The sequence below is a fragment of the Opisthorchis viverrini genome (assembly GCF_000715545.1).
Source record: "Opisthorchis viverrini unplaced genomic scaffold opera_v5_261, whole genome shotgun sequence".
NCBI classification, from domain to species: domain Eukaryota; kingdom Metazoa; phylum Platyhelminthes; class Trematoda; order Opisthorchiida; family Opisthorchiidae; genus Opisthorchis; species Opisthorchis viverrini.
Genome location: NW_008751917.1, coordinates 306,313 through 326,243, shown reverse-complemented (window position 1 = coordinate 326,243; position 19,931 = coordinate 306,313). Strand labels below are relative to the sequence as shown.

The window sequence follows — 19,931 nt, the reverse complement described above, 5'->3', positions numbered from 1 at the left end:
TTCGCACAGGTTGCCCGAGGCTCGGCGACCGCAGATCGAGGACAACAGCAGTGCCGTAGTTGGATAAAATACACACATCTTCGTATATCGCACACTCCTCCCGGTAGCCGATGACCGCGTTACAGTACACGCTGTACATGTGTTGTGCCACTTCTGTGCGTAATTCCAGCCACCACGCATCACGGAACTGGATTTCAGCTGAGAAAGTGAGAAGAATGTAAGAGTAGGATGATAAGTCGACAGATACTGACCCTTAGTTCTGTTGTAGAATAGATACGTATAATTTCAACAATTTCTCACTATGTCAAGAAGCTGTATAGGGAAAAGATCAAGAGGTTAATGATCTGTTAGCCCCATCGACGCTTGGCAGGTCCCTGGTAGCACGGGATAAATCATAACCAAGTCGATAGGACAGGGTGTTCGATCTGCAACCAGTGATTGCGCGAATGGTCTATCTTCAAAGGAGCTTTGTTTGTAAACTTGAAGGTCTGTTGGTCCACCAGTTTACATTCGGTAGCTAGGCTGTGGACATAACAGGAGTCGACACAAAACAGTGCGAAGCTAAGGTCCCGTTTCGTTCAAGAGAACCACACTTCTTGACGGCTTTGAAAAGACAAGACACAAGACAACTGACGGGATTGAGGTACGTAGAGTACAAATAAAGTAAAAAATAAAGCGAATGGTTTTTCTAGCTTTTGACTATCGTCGCTATATAGTGAATCTTTGCATGCTGCCTCTGTGATGGGAGGGACTGTGGGAGTGACAGATGACATATATCGATGACAGATACGAATACGTATCTAGGGGACGCGATAAAAAATGCACCCGTGAAGTTGAAGCGAATTTAATAGTGATAGATGAAAGCCAGCAATACAAATTCAATTTAAAAGAAGCGTACGTTTCTATTGCGGCCGACGAAAGTAACTATGTCATCATCATCATCATCATCAACGACAGCATGACATCAGTGCTCAACACCAATGCTTCACTGCCGTACAGCCATGACTTATTTGAAAGCCTTATTGTAAAGAAAAGAATAAAGGTGGATGGGGGAGGGACTTAGTGCTAGCTTAACACAATCATTCCGAGGTGCCTACACCTCCAGAAATTCACTCAGGCAATCTGGACAGAAACTGACAACAAGAACACCACTGACATCGGTTGGCAGCCATATATTGTAGTGTATCCAACCAGGCACAGTGAGGATCACACGGTCCCCATCCTGGAAGGCGAGTAGCACCGACGACACCCAAGCGTTTCGTGATCTCCTTCATACTCCTCTGCCAGGTCATGGGTTGGCCACCTCTCTGTTTACGCCACTCCGAATTGGGTATAGAAAATAGTACTCTTTTCGGTAAACGATGATTCGGCATGCGTAAAACATGACCCAACCAACGCAGCTTCTGGTGCTGGACACATTCTTCAATGGAAGTACCCGTTACACAACCGAAAACACGCTCTCTAACTGCCTCGTTACGGATTCGCCGACACCAACCCACACGAGCTATGGTTCTCAGAAAACGATTGTCGAACACCTGAAGACGTCTCAGGTCCGCTGCTCGAATAGGCCAAGTCTCACAGCCATACAACAAAACAGCCCGTACTGTAGCTTGATACACACGTCCCTTCAGATTCAGAGATAAACCATTCTGACGCCATAGGTGCCTCAAGTTAGTAAACGCGGCCCGAGCCTTGCAGATTCGAGCATTCACCTCATCTACAGTTGGTAACGCCTGCAAAGGCTTGGGTACGTCCAACAATCAGCAGGAAATCGAGGGCTTCTAAGCTCTACATCGAAGGCGAGTATCGACCACTTGTGGTTCGTTTCCTGATCAACCAGTGAGGTTAATTATCCACCATGGGCTGTCACATGTAACAAATGTGAAAACCTCCAAAGGTTCACTATAAAGGAACATAGCTTCGACAAATGTAGTTGGCGGGATACTTGATAACATACCCTAGTAAAGCTAGAAAATACCACAGCGACCTTACTAGTCAAACCTATTGCCCCAGAGTACTTTTTAAAAAAAGCGGAAATCCGGAAATGCAGATTTTACGGTTTGTTCTTTCCAACATGACATTCTGTTCCGCCCTTCTATTGATTACACGGAGGTGGTGTGAAGGCAATCAACCTCAAGTTACCCATCTTTGAATATTGGTTTCACAACGATAATATTCTAGCTGTATTTTGGATCTTCATTGACCAGCTAGTCATATCTTGGCGCAACTAGCCTGTTAGACAAGAAAGCAAGTAAAGACTGGGCAGCGAAAACAACTATGGTAAACAGATGGATAGGAAATACAGAATATTAATGGTGTCCGGTAGTGTAGCGTGTACTTCACTTCGGAAATGCATCTAGGAAAAACACGTTTTCGTTGATCGGTTACGTGCTAAGCATTCCAAGTTCTCATCTATTAAAAAGATGTTGCCAACCTCAGTGTGCTGAAAGCTGAAAGGCAGGCAACTTAGGGTACGAAGAAAACAACGGAAAGTATGGATGCTTTCGGCATGAGGTTAATAGTGTTCGTGCAGCCAGTTTCTACCTATATTGCCCCAGGTAGTTGGGAGTTGTGGGTACCTCTGGGTTTTTCAGGTCTCGTTGGCACTACAGGGATTTCATTAGATAAGCTGAAATGGTTACGCAGGAATGAAACCCTATGCTTCATATTACTGTTCTTGTGCATTAGGCCAACGATGACGAGCAGAATAAGCGGATAGGCCACAGCAGGCGGAGAATAAAGAGAGTGGGATAGTGGAGCGAGTCGCTTGGGTGTTAGAAGATAATCACGGGACTAGACATGGAAAAGAGAAACTCTAGCTGGATGATGTCCTTTTCACACAGGAGTTACGTCACATATTTTCGCCTTTCTTTGCATTTACGTACATCCCATCATTCCATGAATTCTAGTTCGTTTTGTATTAGAATAAACTACGATCGTACATACAAACTTTTTAAAAAATACAATTGTGCTTTCGTAGGTTTGTTTTCACTGTTTATGTTCACCTGTAGAGCCCATTTTACAACGTTTTGTTCTTGAAGCACACAGTGTTTGTGAACCTCCTTCAGCCTCAGGATTATTCCGCCTTCTAGAGAGCTTTTCTGTGTGGCAATCCATCGATTTGCGAACGCTCTAAATCGCGGTCCCGAACCCGGAATATGGCGTTGCAAACTGGTGCTTCTGGACAACTATGAACATCCCCTGAAATTCCCAAATGCCTTCCATCAGTTTGTTTGTGGAACGGTCTTCTGCCTAGATGCTGCTCAGAAGCAGGATTCTGAGCTACCACAGAGTTCAACACGTAACTAGTAGTGACGATTGGGTTCTTGATTCAAATCGGAATGTGTTCAGCTAGTTCAACAAAGTTCTCAGTAGTTCACGGTGCTTTGGAGTGCCTCACAAACTTAAGCCGTTTATTGTCACATCTTTCAATCCTGCTCCGATGAGACAGCAGCATCCAGGGCCCAAATAAAACTCCAAACCTGTCATGGATGTGAATAACCGATTTCCACCAGCTGCTTTTATGTTTTCGCTAGCCAACAGCCAGAAGGGATGTGTCAGTTAAACACGGATACGATACTTTTCGTTCTAGAGTGGAACCATACGTTCGTATATAGGACTCACGGGGAATAGATTGCATCATTATCAGTCTATCTAAAATAAGTAGTCTATAAAACAGCAGACTCATTATCGGAAAGTGGATTTATTGTTCCCCAACTGATTGATCAGAATTCTCTAGTTTATTGGAGCCGCTATATTAGCAGCTGAAATATTCCAATCAGATCCCAAACTTGACGGCTTTCGGAACAGAAAAAAAGGGAAAAATGGCACTCCTAAAATGTATGTTGTATGGAATGGCCTTCCTTTCAGAGACTTCGGATCGAGCATGCTGGATGCGCTGCATCCGTGAGACAATAATCAAATTCACGACACTCAAACCATGGAATGTGTCAGCACAAATCAACAAGCACAAATGACAACCCGAAAGCCAATGGATCGAGCATGCTGGATGCGCTGCATCCGTGTAAACACGATAAAGAACCAGTACCTGGAGTGTTCTTGTCCATTAACTTCACCGATTTTGAGGCGACAATGCTTCCAAAGTGGCGAATCATACCCGGAGGCATTTGTGAGATGGTTAGGAAGGGGAATTCCTGAAAAGATCGATTGACAAAGAATCCAGGATAGTAATTAACTGCTATTTCAAGTTTATTATGTTGCTACTTGCTTCGTCAGCCTGTGAAAGACATACAACAAACTCCCATTCTGGGGAAAATAAAGATAAATTTAGCAGTGCGTTTTCATAAGGGACGCGTGGTTGGCCACCAATCGGTGGGGAAGGAGACTTTAAATGTAACAGCCAGACCACTTTCAAAACGAATTCGGATCAGAGAAATCGTGTTTTACAAATTGACGAGAGTTCACACTCCGCAGACAACACCTTATCAGTTGCGATAGCGAAAGACATGGAATACTACTTCATGTTATTTGCAGTTCAATTTCTGAGCGCGACTGAAAAAAGCGAATTGTAAATGTTCCGGCTACGGTAAGATTTCAGTTTGGTTCTACAAAGCTTGTGGTACCGTATTCGTCCTGTTAGCGACGTACGACCACACTGTGCTTCGCCGCCTATCAAGAAGGATTTGACAGATTTGAGGTTCCCAAATTTAGGGAACAAAATTGTGTGTGTGTGTGACAAAGAGAAATAGTTTAGTGAATCGGGTTTTTAGAACAATTCAGAGGGATTTCTTCTCATGTTTTTGAGCTATTGTTTTTGGGCATGATTGTCAGCTTCCAACAAAGGTTGGAAGCCAATAAGCCCATACTTGACCAGCTATTTCTCAAGAAGAGATAAGCCTCCATAATTTTGTAAGTGGATAAGCGCTTCAACAATGCTAGTCTTTGTGGAAAAGGTTTCTCAGTCTGCCTCCAATTATCCCGCGTGCCCTGTAGGTGTCCTGAGACACAGACTGTGGATGTCAAGAGATTCCGTCTTAGTATGATGACGAGAGTTCTCCGCAGACAACACCTTATCAGTTGCGATAGCGAAAGACATGGAATACTACTTCATGTTATTTGCAGTTCAATTTCTGAGCGCGACTGAAAAAAGCGAATTGTAAATGTTCCGGCTACGGTAAGATTTCAGTTTGGTTCTACAAAGCTTGTGGTACCGTATTCGTCCTGTTAGCGACGTACGACCACACTGTGCTTCGCCGCCTATCAAGAAGGATTTGACAGATTTGAGGTTCCCAAATTTAGGGAACAAAATTGTGTGTGTGTGTGTGACAAAGAGAAATAGTTTAGTGAATCGGGTTTTTAGAACAATTCAGAGGGATTTCTTCTCATGTTTTTGAGCTATTGTTTTTGGGCATGATTGTCAGCTTCCAACAAAGGTTGGAAGCCAATAAGCCCATACTATACTTGACCTTTCTCAAGAAGAGATAAGCCTCCATAATTTTGTAAGTGGATAAGCGCTTCAACAATGCTAGTCTTTGTGGAAAAGGTTTCTCAGTCTGCCTCCAATTATCCCGCGTGCCCTGTAGGTGTCCTGAGACACAGACTGTGGATGTCAAGAGATTCCGTCTTAGTATGATTGACGATAGTTAAGATTTCATTTCTTTTGATTGTTTACTGTATGGCCGGGTGGACCGGAGGTAGTTTCCTGGACGGGTATTTGGTCATGGGGGAAATAAGCAAGGACCTGATGCGCTATGGGTTGGGGACCAAACAAGGGACAGGCTTATACAGTGTATAATACGTAATAATCGTTCAGCCGTAACACCCTTCGGGCGACTAGCTGCCACACCATCCGAAGGTGGAATGAGGATTGAGACACAGCCAGGTTTTCCAAGCCTAGACTATAGGAGTCGAGATGCAGAGGTTGGGTTGAATCTTATTGTCAGTAAATTCGCGCTTTAATCACTGAGCCATCTAGGACTCAAGGCTCACACATAGTTTTCACAGCGCTTGAGGAAAACCTCAATATAATCACTCATTGATCTGCCTACTCGAAGCAAACATAATGGAGAGCAGCGGACAATAATGGACAATCCCAATAGATGCTCACCACAGGATAAGGGTACTGTTATCCTGAAACTTCACAATAGGAGCTTTGCATCTAATTGGTCGAGCATATCATACAATCCCATCATAATCAGTTGTTTTATTTGTCATGGTAATCACGTGACTATTTGACTCACCCTTACGCATAACATGAGTGAAAAACCTTCAGACCACTGTAACGCCATGAAGTCTCAAACAGCCACGCCTGTTCTGACAACATACCACATTGAACTAGCTGTTTTCAAGACCCTTAACTTGTCGTCTACTTTTTCACCAATATAGCGATTTAATGGCTCTTAGCTCACGCTACATGGTGCGCCCGCATTAGTTCACTATGAAAAACCTCACAAAAGAGCCATGTGTGAGGGTTATATAGACAGAGAAAATAAAACGAACGATCCAAAAAAAATTCATAGTGAAAAACAAATTCAAACCCAGGACGTTTCGGGAGCACACAGAAAAATTTTGGCAAGTATAAAACACATCCGCTCTTAAAAGGAGGTTCACGCCGGGGACCACTTCATTCATACATCTACACAAAAAATAAGGTATATTTAAGGAGGTTCACCCGGGGACCACTTCATTCATACATCTACACAAAAAATAAGGTATATTTAACGGACAGACAGGACGGTCAAAGTGACATTCCAGGGTTAGAAAGGCACACTAAGATGGGGACGTGTAATAAGTCGAGGTGTGAACTTCACACAGAAAACAAGCCATATCGAGGAGTGCAAAGTGAACCGCTGGAATTTGCCACTAAGGTAACCCGTTTAGACAAGTGAGTGGAAAATACATGAGTACTCACCCCAAGTTCCATAGCCTGACTGAGGTTACCTGTAGATCCTATGGGAAGGAGAGAATATTCGGGCATTAACAGCTACTTATGTCACAATAGTAGCTGAAAAGATGAAATAAAATGATATCGGCCGGACACGAAGTGCTGTTTCAGAAATTACTTGTTTACCTACAATGGCACGAATACCAAAGTAAAAAACTAAAACAACTGACCTATTGCAGAGAATTCGAGATGTATCGGGCAGAATTCCGTCTGCTGAACTAACCATTACTAGTATAGGATCAAAATGGGGTAGAGAGAAATCCTCAGATGCGAACGATTCCCTTCAGTCTAAACATTTACTACTGAATTGATTGTAGACAAAATACGTAACGTTAGACCAGAAGTCACCTTTGCAAGCAATGCAGGGTGGATTGCTTGGGTCGTATTATGTACTGACTCATCGAGTGACGAGTTTTCAGAAGTGACCCATTTGATGCGGATTCTGTGATTAAATGTTTAGTGCGATTTAATCCTGCATTACTGCGAGTTGAATACACTGCTAAACAGCCGATCTTCGCCAAACGGGTAAGTGTTTGAAATAAAACCTGGGATGCTGCGGCCTCGAAACTCGTTGGAGTTCTTCCATGAGATGCCCACTGCTAGTGGTTCTCATTGGGGATGAAGCGGTTGTGCAGTGGTTTTCGGCGTTTCGGCATAGACTGCCTTCACTTACGAGACAAAATCTCAACTAAATATAGATACATGGCTGTGTGAAATCAAACCGCCTTCGCTCCCAAGGTTGCCGCAAGGCACTGACAAGAAGTAGTTACACAATCGGCGAGTATTTGAAATACTGTGCTCACCTTTGAACGGTGCTTCGCGTTCTAAGGCAGATGGAGTATCAGCGGATCCTACGGGAGATTCTGTGTTCAGCTCGATCGATCCGGGAAGCCTTCTATTCAGAACAGATAAGAAACAGCAATTTCAAAGACGTGAAGGACGAACATGATAAAAAAAATCAAAACTTTAAAGTTAGAGCCATTCCAAGGAGAAAACGTCTTTTAAATATGGTTACATCCCATGGAAGGTGAGTTCGTTTCTATGGATCGGGAAACTACCAATAGCATTGTTAATGACCGAAAGCACTACAGTAAGGTGATAGTGACGGGAATCACCACTGATCGGAATGACAGACTCAACATAAAGGACAGCAACTGAACTACTTTGGATTTATCAGGAGAGCGCAGCAGATCCACATCAAATGGTTTAAAGAAAGTTTCGATTCACGGAAAAAGGAAAAAGAAGAGAGAAAGAGAGGTGCTGTGGTGCACATCTAATATCCCCTCAAGGAATCACTCAGACAGTAAAGATAAAAGCCAACAAAACGAATGCCACTGATTTTGGTTTGTCGCCAAGTCTTGCTGCGTCTCTAGTCCAAAGCAAGGAGTGTCGCGTGAACACCTTCATGAAAGGTCAAAGGGTACGTGAGTTTACGAAAATCGATTCCGACGTTTCGGTTCATTCACTCAGCTAAAAGGGTTTGCACTGACTGCCAATATTAACATTTCCAAAAAGCTGTAAAGCTGCGGGTACCTGAGCATGTAAGGAACGAAACTACCGGCTGGAAGGCTCAAAACCCCAACATTGGTCTTCTCTGTTATTTACCTCCTCATGAAAGGGCTTCAAAAACACGTGTCAGGTGGGAATTGCATCTCACACGAATGGACAGAACGTGATGCAATAAACGACAGGTACAAGTGGTTTCAAGATTACGTGTGTGGTTGCGCCCGTAATTACAATAGGAATGACATGTTCCGTCGACAGCCATTGGAACAACATCCTGGGAAGGAAGGAGGCTGATCATCATCACAGAAAAACCTAAAAAAAATGCAAATGGTCGCACAACTGAGGTTTCCCGTAAGAGAATTTTCTTGTGAAATTGGTGGCTAGCGCCAAACTCTTATGGGTCAATAGAGCTATGGCATTAATTTCAATGGTGAGCACAAGTGCTGCCACGATGCTCCTGTATATTAGCCTCCCTGCTTCCCTCACAGCCACTATCAAACCAACACAGATTCGCATGCGTCAGATAACCTAACCTACCTCCAGCCCGATCACCGAATTTCGCAAATCACGGCATTATTACATCAAATGAGCTATTCCACGGAACCAATGGTGACAGAACTACTCTGATCTGTATTTGTTATTTAAGGTCCAAAACTGCTGGTTGGCTGCAAGTATTCGAAAACGAAGTTCTGCTGTTGATACTTCCTGGTCGCGGAAATATTTTATATGAGTGAGTATGAGGCAACCTTAGCCCTGCTACTTTGTCACAGCAGGTAGGGAACATTTCTACTGATTTTTCCAAATACTGAACGAAGCTATATTTTCGTGGACGTACTATCAAACAGGGAGCTCAGTTTACAGTTAGCATGAAGATAAAGTAGCGACAGAGAGGTTTTCGAGGTAGAAACCATATAATATCTGGTCCACGATTGACTTCGAAAGTGTTTATTGTCGATTTATTGATTTGTTTTGGACCTCATGTTAGCACCCATTCAATATGCACATAACTGACTAGTGGACATTGTCTCATTTGACCTTATCTTTCAAAATAAACTGATCGAGGACATTCGCACATGGCAACCGAAATGATCACGGCTTCGACGTTGGACATAATCTTTACTGAATGCGTATTGTTTGGGCTCTTTTTCCCCTCAGGTCTATAGGCGTAAGTTGTACTGAATGCTATTGGTTGGGCCCTTTTTCCCCTCAGGTCTATAGGCGTAAGTTGCAACCTAAGTTGAAAAATGGCGATTCACCGAGTACCGTTCTAAAGGTTGCGTCATTTCGGAAAAGCACACAGGAAAGTGTCACAGCGAAGCAAAGCGAACTGTGTGATATTGCAAACATGTGGATTAGTGTCGACGATAATCCACCGATGAAGCTTGTTTGGCCACGTGCTATTAGTTTGAATTCAGACAATCAAGAGTAGGGTCGAAACGGTCAAGAAGTCAGTTTAAGATCTGGAAGCAAACTACGAGCATCCATAAACAGAAAGGTCAACTGTCCTAATTATTCCTGTCTCCATGACCGGAAACCTAGAACGAGACACATCAGTGGCCAGAAACAGTGGCAAGTATGACCCAGTCAGTGTATAGTTTTCTCAGTCGGTCTTGCAACAAATAGCAAAAGCACATTGGCACTAGCCATTCTTATCTTTCACATTACCAGTAAACGAAACTCTCACGTCTAGAACCAACTACACAGTTCACAGTTGATGATAATAAAGAGATGTACTCAGTACTGATTGCTTGGTTTACATGGTACGTGTGGGAAAATGGGACTCAACGAAATGGGTAACTTCGGACCTATACGTAATGCAGATGAGTGTATTTCGCTAATTTCGTGCAATTTGGTTTAAAATAGAACATAAGGTTGACGGAAACTCGATAACTGCACTACCTGATGAGCCCCAAGAAGGGCGAAACCGGTCGTGGGCTGTCGACGAATTTTCCGCAACCTTATGAGTGGTGCATTATGTGTAGACATGAAATAACGTTCTGGCATCACCCTACTAGGGGATCTTGGCGGCAGGTTGCCTAGCTCAGCGTGCGTCCCGTTGTTTGTAGATGGTGGATGGCCGTTTTCCTGGAAAATTGAGTGTGACCCAGAAGCATAGAAACTAAAAGTCATGGTGGTTATGAGGATTTTGGAAGCTGATTCAGACAGCCGAGACTCATGGATGGTGAACCAAAATAAAGCTTCTATAAGCAATCACATTGGGTAGGCACATGTGGCCGTAATCGGACTGTGAAATTAGACTAGTCGAATGGAAACTCCATCAACCGACAAACTCAGTCGGTAAATATGCAGTTGTAAATGATCTTGTCAGCCTAACGTATCTGTCCATTCCAGGCGTTCAAACCCAAGTACAGCGGAATTTCAGAAGCGTCAATATCGGTGATGCACAATTTCCCACTCGCACAAAAGTAGTTTCCTGATTAAAAGCCAAATATTTATTGATTGTTACTGACCTGCCAATTGTTACTAGCCATTCCCCAGATTATTCATTCCAGTGGAAATAAATGCTCTCATTTAAAAGCAAGTTGTGCTTGTTCACCCAGATTGAAAAATAGCGGAAATCGACAGTAAATCGCAAGAGAAAACAACGAAAAGCAGGTCTAGTTGTTTGGAGGCTTCATCCAGTGGATACATATGCCCAACGTTATTCTTTCAATCTGTCATCGACTGTGACAAGTAAACATCTTTCTGAAATTATCTACTCAACCGGGAACAACACACTGCCTGTGGACCATGTCGGCAAAGTTATTGAATTTAGCGTGCCGTGCAGACTTTTCTTAGGTTCTCCTTTCTAGCGTTCCGTCACTTTTCCGTTTGAAAGCAATATCGAGGAACTAAAAGCAACCGTTAACTTCTTTCTCACTGGTACCACTAAGTTGCACAAGATAGTCTTCACCAGGGGAGATGGGAGTAACAAAGCAAAGACGTAATTGCAGGTCCCAGATCATAGCGTGAAACCACATTATGTGCCTCCAGTGTGGCAATAGTTAGATTAAGAGCACTCGATCCAACGATTCAGCAAAGCTGCTTAATTGAAAAAGTGCCAGAGTTCCCCATGGAGGGATTTTAAGCATGGGACTCATGGTGCCAAGGAACTCTGGCAGCTGCGACTTATAGTTTAGAGGAATGTCACCCGATAGCAGTGAAACTTTCGTTGGAAAAATGTAACTTTTAGGAGCAGCATAAGGGAACTATCAACATCAGTATTTAGAAAGATTCAGGTTTAAGGAAAGGAGGTGAGGTGCAGTCATGTCAGATTCTACCGAAAGAAATGTTGACTAACCAAAAAAGAATATAATCATTAAGTCAAGCAATTCAGACGTGCAAGTATGACGATTGGAGTATGACGTTTGGAGTGACCTATAGAATGAATAGTGAACACATTCAGGATCGGGTATCCGGCGCCGAATTCCCACACATGACGAATCTAAATAGGTGCCACCGTTTATCTAACCAGCCGTCAACATAGTCGGACTACTGCCGAATAGATGGTTCAACCTACACCGCCACTGATTCTCACGAAATACTTAGCAGTTGTAAACCTATAGGTTTGGCAGTTTACTGCAGGTTTGTGGTAAAATATTTTTAGACCCTGGGTAGCTCAGCTACGCGAGACTGCTTGTTGTTGACACCCATTAAACGGGTGCCTTTTAGCAGCCCAAGGCTGTCAAGCAAACGTTCAACTCAGTAAGGACCAAATGACTCGTCTGACTGAGATGTCGTAACGTGACACATAGGTGGCCGATAAGACTCCGAGTTCACGATTTGTTAAATTTCAAGTGGTTAACGGGAACCCAGGACCGTTTAGATAAAACGATGGGACTATCCACCCATAGCCAGTTTGTCTGAACAAGTAAACAACTGTTCGGATGAATAGCTACACCAGATAGATTCGCCGTAAACTTAGTGAATAAATGCGCAAGTATCAATATTTCAGTATCGAAAAGGCTAGAAAGAACCAGAAGTGGTACGATGGAAAGCTGAGTGAAGCCGTCTCCTAACCCCAAGCAACCACGCAAGCAACAGTGAAACGATTCAGCTTTGAGCCACTTGGAAAGAACAATTGTTGCAGCAAAGTTTGGCAAATAAATCCAGCAACTGTAAAATGTTTGCAACCGATTGAGAAATCATCAGTTTACAAAAGGTTCAGGAAAACATAAAGCCAACAATTGTTTACCGAACTTGTTTGAGACGATTTACCGTTGGTTTTAGGGCTTATGAGGTACTTCAGAGGTCAGGCGCCAATGACCTATTTACTAAGCGGTCGCTTCCAAGACAGACAGTGCAGCTGAACAATGTTATCATTATGAACTTGTTTGAGTTACCGTTGGTTTTAGGGCTTATGAGGTACTTCAGAGGTCAGGCGCCAATGACCTATTTACTAAGCGGTCGCTTCCAAGACAAGACATGCAGCTGAACAATGTTATCATTATGAATCGATTACATTGGTCACTCACGAAGAATTCGTACGGCAAGAGCAACTATTGGTATGTACTGTTTACATAAGCTGAGTTTTGACCGGTTGGTTGGTTTTACCAAGCATGTGGTAATGCCTCTATGAAGATGAACTACTGAGGGAAATTCGAGACTCTCCCCCCTGTGCATCGAAATCTTGTTCGGTATATGCATGTGGACATGGTGTTTCAGTGAAGTAGAAGGATGCTTGAGTTTTTAAATGCGAAAAAGTGGCTAATTAATAAGGTCTCAGAATGTTTGACACGATCATTGTAGTGCTAACGAAACATGAATCCCGATGTGGATGGCACCGGGCTTTTGATGTTCACATTGCAAGTCGCCAACACACAACGAAACGAATAAGGTGGAATACGACTGAACGAGTGTCAGGAAATGCACACAGCTGAAGTAAACAAAAACAGCAAACGAATCGTCCAATGCAGTTCAGATAACTGAATGTTGTCGACCTGTGTGAACGATCGATACGCTCGGACCAAGCAGCCAATAACACCACGACGGTTGCTTTTGACTATCATTTATTTTTGAAGAGCATGGTCACAAACATAAGAAGTGAATGCAAGCGATGAATGCGAAAGAGTAACAGGAGAATATGGGAGAAAAGAGAGAAACGTCTCACCAGCCGTCAACATAGTCGGACTACTGCCGAATAGATGGTTCAACCTACACCGCCACTGATTCTCACGAAATACTTAGCAGTTGTAAACCTATAGGTTTGGCAGTTTACTGCAGGTTTGTGGTAAAATATTTTTAGACCCTGGGTAGCTCAGCTACGCGAGACTGCTTGTTGTTGACACCCATTAAACGGGTGCCTTTTAGCAGCCCAAGGCTGTCAAGCAAACGTTCAACTCAGTAAGGACCAAATGACTCGTCTGACTGAGATGTCGTAACGTGACACATAGGTGGCCGATAAGACTCCGAGTTCACGATTTGTTAAATTTCAAGTGGTTAACGGGAACCCAGGACCGTTTAGATAAAACGATGGGACTATCCACCCATAGCCAGTTTGTCTGAACAAGTAAACAACTGTTCGGATGAATAGCTACACCAGATAGATTCGCCGTAAACTCAGTGAATAAATGCGCAAGTATCAATATTTCAGTATCGAAAAGGCTAGAAAGAACCAGAAGTGGTACGATGGAAAGCTGAGTGAAGCCGTCTCCTAACCCCAAGCAACCACGCAAGCAACAGTGAAACGATTCAGCTTTGAGCCACTTGGAAAGAACAATTGTTGCAGCAAAGTTTGGCAAATAAATCCAGCAACTGTAAAATGTTTGCAACCGATTGAGAAATCATCAGTTTACAAAAAGTTCAGGAAAAGATAAACCCAATAATTGTTTACCGAACTTGTTTGAGACGATTTACCGTTGGTTTTAGGGCTTATGAGGTACTTCAGAGGTCAGGCGCCAATGACCTATTTACTAAGCGGTCGCTTCCAAGACAGACAGTGCAGCTGAACAATGTTATCATTATGAATCGATTACATTGGTCACTCACGAAGAATTCGCACGGCAAGAGCAACTATTGGTATGTACTGTTTACATAAGCTGAGTTTTGACCGGTTGGTTGGTTTTACCAAGCATGTGGTAATGCCTCTATGAAGATGAACTACTGAGGGAAATTCGAGACTCTCCCCCCTGTGCATCGAAATCTTGTTCGGTATATGCATGTGGACATGGTGTTTCAGTGAAGTAGAAGGATGCTTGAGTTTTTAAATGCGAAAAAGTGGCTAATTAATAAGGTCTCAGAATGTTTGACACGATCATTGTAGTGCTAACGAAACATGAATCCCGATGTGGATGGCACCGGGCTTTTGATGTTCACATTGCAAGTCGCCAACACACAACGAAACGAATAAGGTGGAATACGACTGAACGAGTGTCAGGAAATGCACACAGCTGAAGTAAACAAAAACAGCAAACGAATCGTCCAATGCAGTTCAGATAACTGAATGTTGTCGACCTGTGTGAACGATCGATACGCTCGGACCAAGCAGCCAATAACACCACGACGGTTGCTTTTGACTATCATTTATTTTTGAAGTGGTATTTCAAATACCTTTAAAATCATGTAAGAAGGACCAGAAAAACTGAATTTCACCCAAAAATGTTGGTTCCATTGATAAGATCTGTGGTCTGCAAGTGAAAGAGCGCACTGAAAAGTGTGATGATAGAAAGGCTGATTCCGATTCATTGTGACCTCAATTGAGAAGGCACGTGAGATTTGTCAATATTATTCCTTTTTGAACGGGCAGTTTCCAACCCATTCAGAATTATCATGATCGTATTTGGCTAACTGTAAAACTGACTGGTAATCTGGCTTACAGGCGACTAGGATTGAAGATTTTTACCAGAGATGGCGGAGTTAGTGATTTATTACCACTTAGCTTCGTGAACAGTCCCTAAGAACAAGTACCGAATATCAAGAAAATTCGGCGACCCCAAGATTTTATCTGCATTTGTCTGAAACCAGCCGGTCAAACCCAAAAACTCAGCAGGTGAAACTACGACCTGTCGGTGGCAATCACTCTCGTCCAATCCTGTGGAGAAGGCTCGCTCTTGCATCGATGCAAACAGGCTTTAGTCTCAGAATAACTGAAGCAACACGCACAGCCATGGCAAGAGTATCGTCCCAGTCCGAAATCCGCCGCCATGACCATCTGACAAGGACCTCATCGGTATTTGAGTTTCCGAAACAAAACAGCATTAGAGAACCAGGAAAGAGCATTTACCGAAGACTGTGACGTATTGATGCCCTTCGAAAACATTGAAATAGGCTCCGTAGAAGCCGGCTGAGATCTGACAGTCATTTGGTTAAACCCTATGCAAAAGACTAAATAGACGCAATGAAATCCTAATAGAAGAGGAGAAACCGACCAACTCACGGTGGTGCACCAACCGGACTGCTCGGGGGTGACCGTGGTGCTGTCTGTTTGCGCAAACGAACAGCTGTACCAATACCACGAACCACAACTCCAGTTTCCCCCTCCAAATCAAAGTGAAGTTGGTATCTGCCAAGAGAGTAGCGACCAATAAACGATCAAATTAGAGGTCTGAATGGCATACTACCATTTAAGCTGTGAAAGCCCAGAAGGATGGATATGTCTATAAACACTAAAACAGCCAAAACACTGCCGGACAAGTATGTACCGATTAACTTCTATCAAAAAATAGACCGACAGAGTGGATCTGTAGGGGGGAGATATACCGAAATAGAGGTAGTTACTGGCAAATAGAAAATTTGGCTTCTAAATTGCAAAGATGCACTGCCACAATCTACTTCCTACTCTGCTGAACTCGTTCACATCACTTGGAAAAGCTGTTCAAAAATGATGTTATGAGGCGATGAACATTTCTGAATCTGATATAGCTGATCCGAGTAAACAGCGGAAAGCGACGCAGAAGAGCGTTACTTGCCTCAGATGGATAGCAAAGGTGGAACCCCTCCTTGAGAGACCTTAAAGAAAGAAGGTTATCTCCCTGAAGAGTCTTCGTCAGTTGTGGTATATTATACAATCCAACCTCAACAGGGACCAAAATCTCCTTCAGCCGCAGTGGTTTCTTTTGGTGGGTAACCTAAGATGAATGCAGCAATGGATAAAGTTAGGGAAATCACTGACGTTAAAGCCAGACAAAATAGGATATGATTCAGTGACTAGTTGAGAATCCGGGGAGTTGAACCAAAATGGAATAAGATTCAGGATCTTACAACTGAAACTTACCCGATGACAGAATTCCCGCCGAGATTGAGCACCTTCAGACCCAACTTTCGTTGAAGTTCCCCTGAAACGGTGATGAAAGAAAAAATAAGGAATTGTGGATCTGTCACCACAAATCACAGGTCAGGCGATACATGGGACACTATTCATGGTGTTCACTGTGACATAAATCTGAATGAATAAATTTCGACGAATTATTGACGCGTGGAAAAGACATGGTTGTTCCCGACAAACCAAACTGGAGAGCACTAGCATATGATTTCAATCCATTGTTCTCTATGAACCAGACCATGCAATGAAAGCTGTCGCGCAGTCAGATATATAAAATGGATATCGAATGAGGCTATTTTCATCCACTTTGGGATAACCCGTACAGAACTCAGCACGAATGTAATCAAATAGATTGAGCATTGTGCGTTTCACGTCGATTGGTACGGTATTTGGGGAAGGGTAAAGCAAGTCAAAGTACGCAATGGCAACCTATCACGATATGCACAGCGTTGCTATGCAGTAGTTCCAGTCATTCATTCTAAACAAACAGTGTCAACCGAATTGATGGCCAGCAGCTGTGGCCTTTGAACAGCACTGAGCAACAGCAAAAAAACGAGCATGCGCACGTAGCTTCCTGACCCTAAACACAAACCAAACTCGAACCTGACTAATGAGAGTTACACATAAGATGTCGACTGTTCCAATGGTGGCACGAAGTGGCACGCGTTTACTTGGCAATGCGTTTTTGGTCATTTCGGTCCAAGTACTATACCAACTTTTGTAATTCAGTTGCCACACTCAGTCGCGCTGAGAAAAACTGAGATTAGAAGCGAAAAGTTTCCCCCGGTTGGATTTCTCCAGGTCCCAAATCGTGAGAGGCGAATGCGCGCGAAAAACTAACTGTCGAGGTCATCAGCAGGAGGAGCGCTAGTTTGGAACATGAGTTCGTACTTAAATAAAACCTTGAGATGATAAAGAAACGGGGAGGGGACGGGACTTATTGCTTATCCGGCAGATATTTCAAAGTGAAACACACGGGCAAACCCGTAAAAAGGAACAGCACCGTTCCTGTGGATTGTAAAAAGGTGTGCCAAGCCTTGAGGTGATCGAACAACAGAAATGATGTTCAATGTTGGTCTTGGAAACTGCATGTGATAATAAGATATTGAGACGATGAAGCGGGTTCTCGAAAACTAAATCCGCGATTGTGTTGGTCAGCAGATAGATGGCCACATCTTCCTGTGGCTTTAAAATTGAATTCAGAAGCAGGCAATGATTGCTTATATCCAAATAACTGATGCATATAAGTTAACGGATACGCTGTTGTTTCCGTTGGGTGTCGCCAGTGTTTACAGTGACTGAATCCAACATCTGATTTTCACCACAAGGCGAGGAATCGTTTTATGTGATCTTCAGATGTGTGTGTGTGTGTGTGTTCGACCCAAAAGCCCCAACGAAGATTTGTGATCGCCACTTCTTATACGGTTTCGGAGAGGAGCGAAAATCAGGTTGTGCGAAGCAAATGTCAGTCAGAAGATAACGTTAATTCCAAGTGACCAAAAGACCCTAAGAAAGAAAACTCCACATGGACCACACTTTGAAAAAAGTTGCGCGATCTGTTATGCAGATTAGACTACAACAGATCACGCAAAAAATTGTCGCGGAAAGGAAGCATGCACAAGCCTTTCGCAAGGTTCAAGTCTATTCAATGGGAGGTCGATCGTTCAAAACGTGGTTAGGTAAACTTAATTTCGTGAGAGAATTTTTGATTACCGATCGAAAGTGCTGTGAGCTGTAAGTGCTATAAGTGCAGCTCCGTTTTTCCGATAACAGTAATCAGTGGGACCAACACTGAAAAATTAGTAACTGGGCACGGGAAATCAAACAGGTTAACGGGAACCGAAGAAACAGTCAAAAACTGAGATTGCTTTTAGTTCTTATGCATTCATGTAGGATTAGTGGACGTCGTATGCGCACTACTGCCGTCCTTTCCGTGTCCCGATACGAATAGTGTGGTTAGTCTCCACCACGGCAAGGAATCAGTATACTCGAGTTTCGCCCCTTTTTTTGTCAACAGTGCATATACTTTTCCGTACCGTGGTTGGCACCCCGATAAACACGGTGAACCTAGTGTCACTACTCCGCAAGCCCTCAACGGACGCACCTGAATCAGCACGTCTAAACGGTCGAACACGCTCGACCGGAGATACGGATATTGACGAGGTTGTCGATTGATCGCTCCACATATCTGGAGTTTCCATTCGTGTAAAGCATGAACCAAAACATTTGGAGAGAGAGACGGTTCTGCAGGGGTTGACGTGAACACGCTGGATCATGATGTTTTCGTAGAACAGATTTACCGGGAATTCGGTGAACAAATAGAATGGTTGTCTAAATCAGTGATCAGTATTACCCTCCAAAGTCGGTGTTTTTCACGAAATTTACGATGTGTATACTGAGGCATGGCCCACATCAATTAGCTGAACTGCGTGCAAAACAATCGTACATTTGAATCACAGACTTACTAGCGCATAAAAACTGTTTCCGATATCCAAGAGCTGGCGCCAACCATAGTAAAAACAATCGCTCAGCTGTAACACCCTTCCGATGCATAGCTGTCATACTACTCGATGCCACGAGGGTTAGGATAATGCCAAGTTGCCCAAGTCAGGTAGAGTCGAGGAGTTCATGAGTAGTTCATGAGTTTTATCCAAACCAGTTCATGTATACATCAAACTTACTTTTCATTTCAAAATTTGAAAGCTATGATGTTAAGCAATAATGGTTACCGGTACGAGAGGAGATATACGGGCTTAACGGACTGCACGGGTGGCGCTGGTTGATGTATAAGGCGAAATCACCTGTTCAAGCTTCCCACCCCATATTGAGTTCGCAAGATACATCTGTTAAGTTCCACTGGTTCATTCGATGACGCAAATGTCTCACATTCTTTGAGAGACAAATAGTAATACAACTTCGAAAAAGTTATAAAAACAACCGTTTCCAGAGCAAGAGCGTTTCCCGTATGGTTTTGAGAGACTCTCTGCTATTGCGATGAAGAGTTCCACGCAGCTGAAGAGCTGTGGGTCAGAGCCTCAATAATAACGCTCAAAAACCGTCCACCAAGTACCGGGAAGATAGACAGACAGTATATATCTTTGAAGGATAGTATTCACAATTGATAGCATAACACAGTATCCTCTTTTTTAGAGGCGCGCTAAAAGTTCACACCAAACAGGTACGCATTCAGGTCTTTCACCAGGTTAGGTGTAGATAAAGTTCAAGACTGCGTTCACTGATAATGCCAGGCAAAATGTAGCA

The 19,931-nt window shown here is 43.3% G+C and overlaps 3 protein-coding genes across 3 annotated transcripts in view; 1 reads left to right on the top strand and 2 right to left on the bottom strand.

Annotated features, from left to right (window-relative positions):
• T265_09170 (hypothetical protein) overlaps positions 1 to 3,309 on the top strand; it is a gene marked incomplete at both ends in the record, with an annotated part of 21,113 nt that extends 17,804 nt beyond the window's left edge. The window contains one exon of the mRNA XM_009175181.1: positions 3,075 to 3,309. Within this exon, the coding sequence (XP_009173445.1) occupies positions 3,075 to 3,309 (235 nt within the window). The remainder of the gene's footprint in view (positions 1 to 3,074) is intronic.
• Positions 1 to 4,154, bottom strand: part of T265_09171 (hypothetical protein) — a gene marked incomplete at both ends in the record, with an annotated part of 25,757 nt that extends 21,603 nt beyond the window's left edge. The window contains 3 exons of the mRNA XM_009175182.1: positions 73 to 198; positions 1,157 to 1,733; positions 4,077 to 4,154. Coding sequence (XP_009173446.1) covers positions 73 to 198; positions 1,157 to 1,733; positions 4,077 to 4,127 — 754 coding nt within the window. The remainder of the gene's footprint in view (positions 1 to 72; positions 199 to 1,156; positions 1,734 to 4,076) is intronic.
• Positions 4,155 to 6,871: 2,717 nt separating this feature from the next.
• T265_14779 (hypothetical protein) lies at positions 6,872 to 18,871 on the bottom strand (the record flags this gene model as incomplete). Its single annotated transcript, XM_009175194.1, has 5 exons — positions 6,872 to 6,909; positions 7,708 to 7,799; positions 15,786 to 15,911; positions 16,623 to 16,683; positions 18,775 to 18,871. Coding segments are annotated over 5 exons (414 nt in total), but the record flags the coding sequence as incomplete, so codon positions are not given.
• Between the last annotated feature and the right edge of the window lie 1,060 nt (positions 18,872 to 19,931).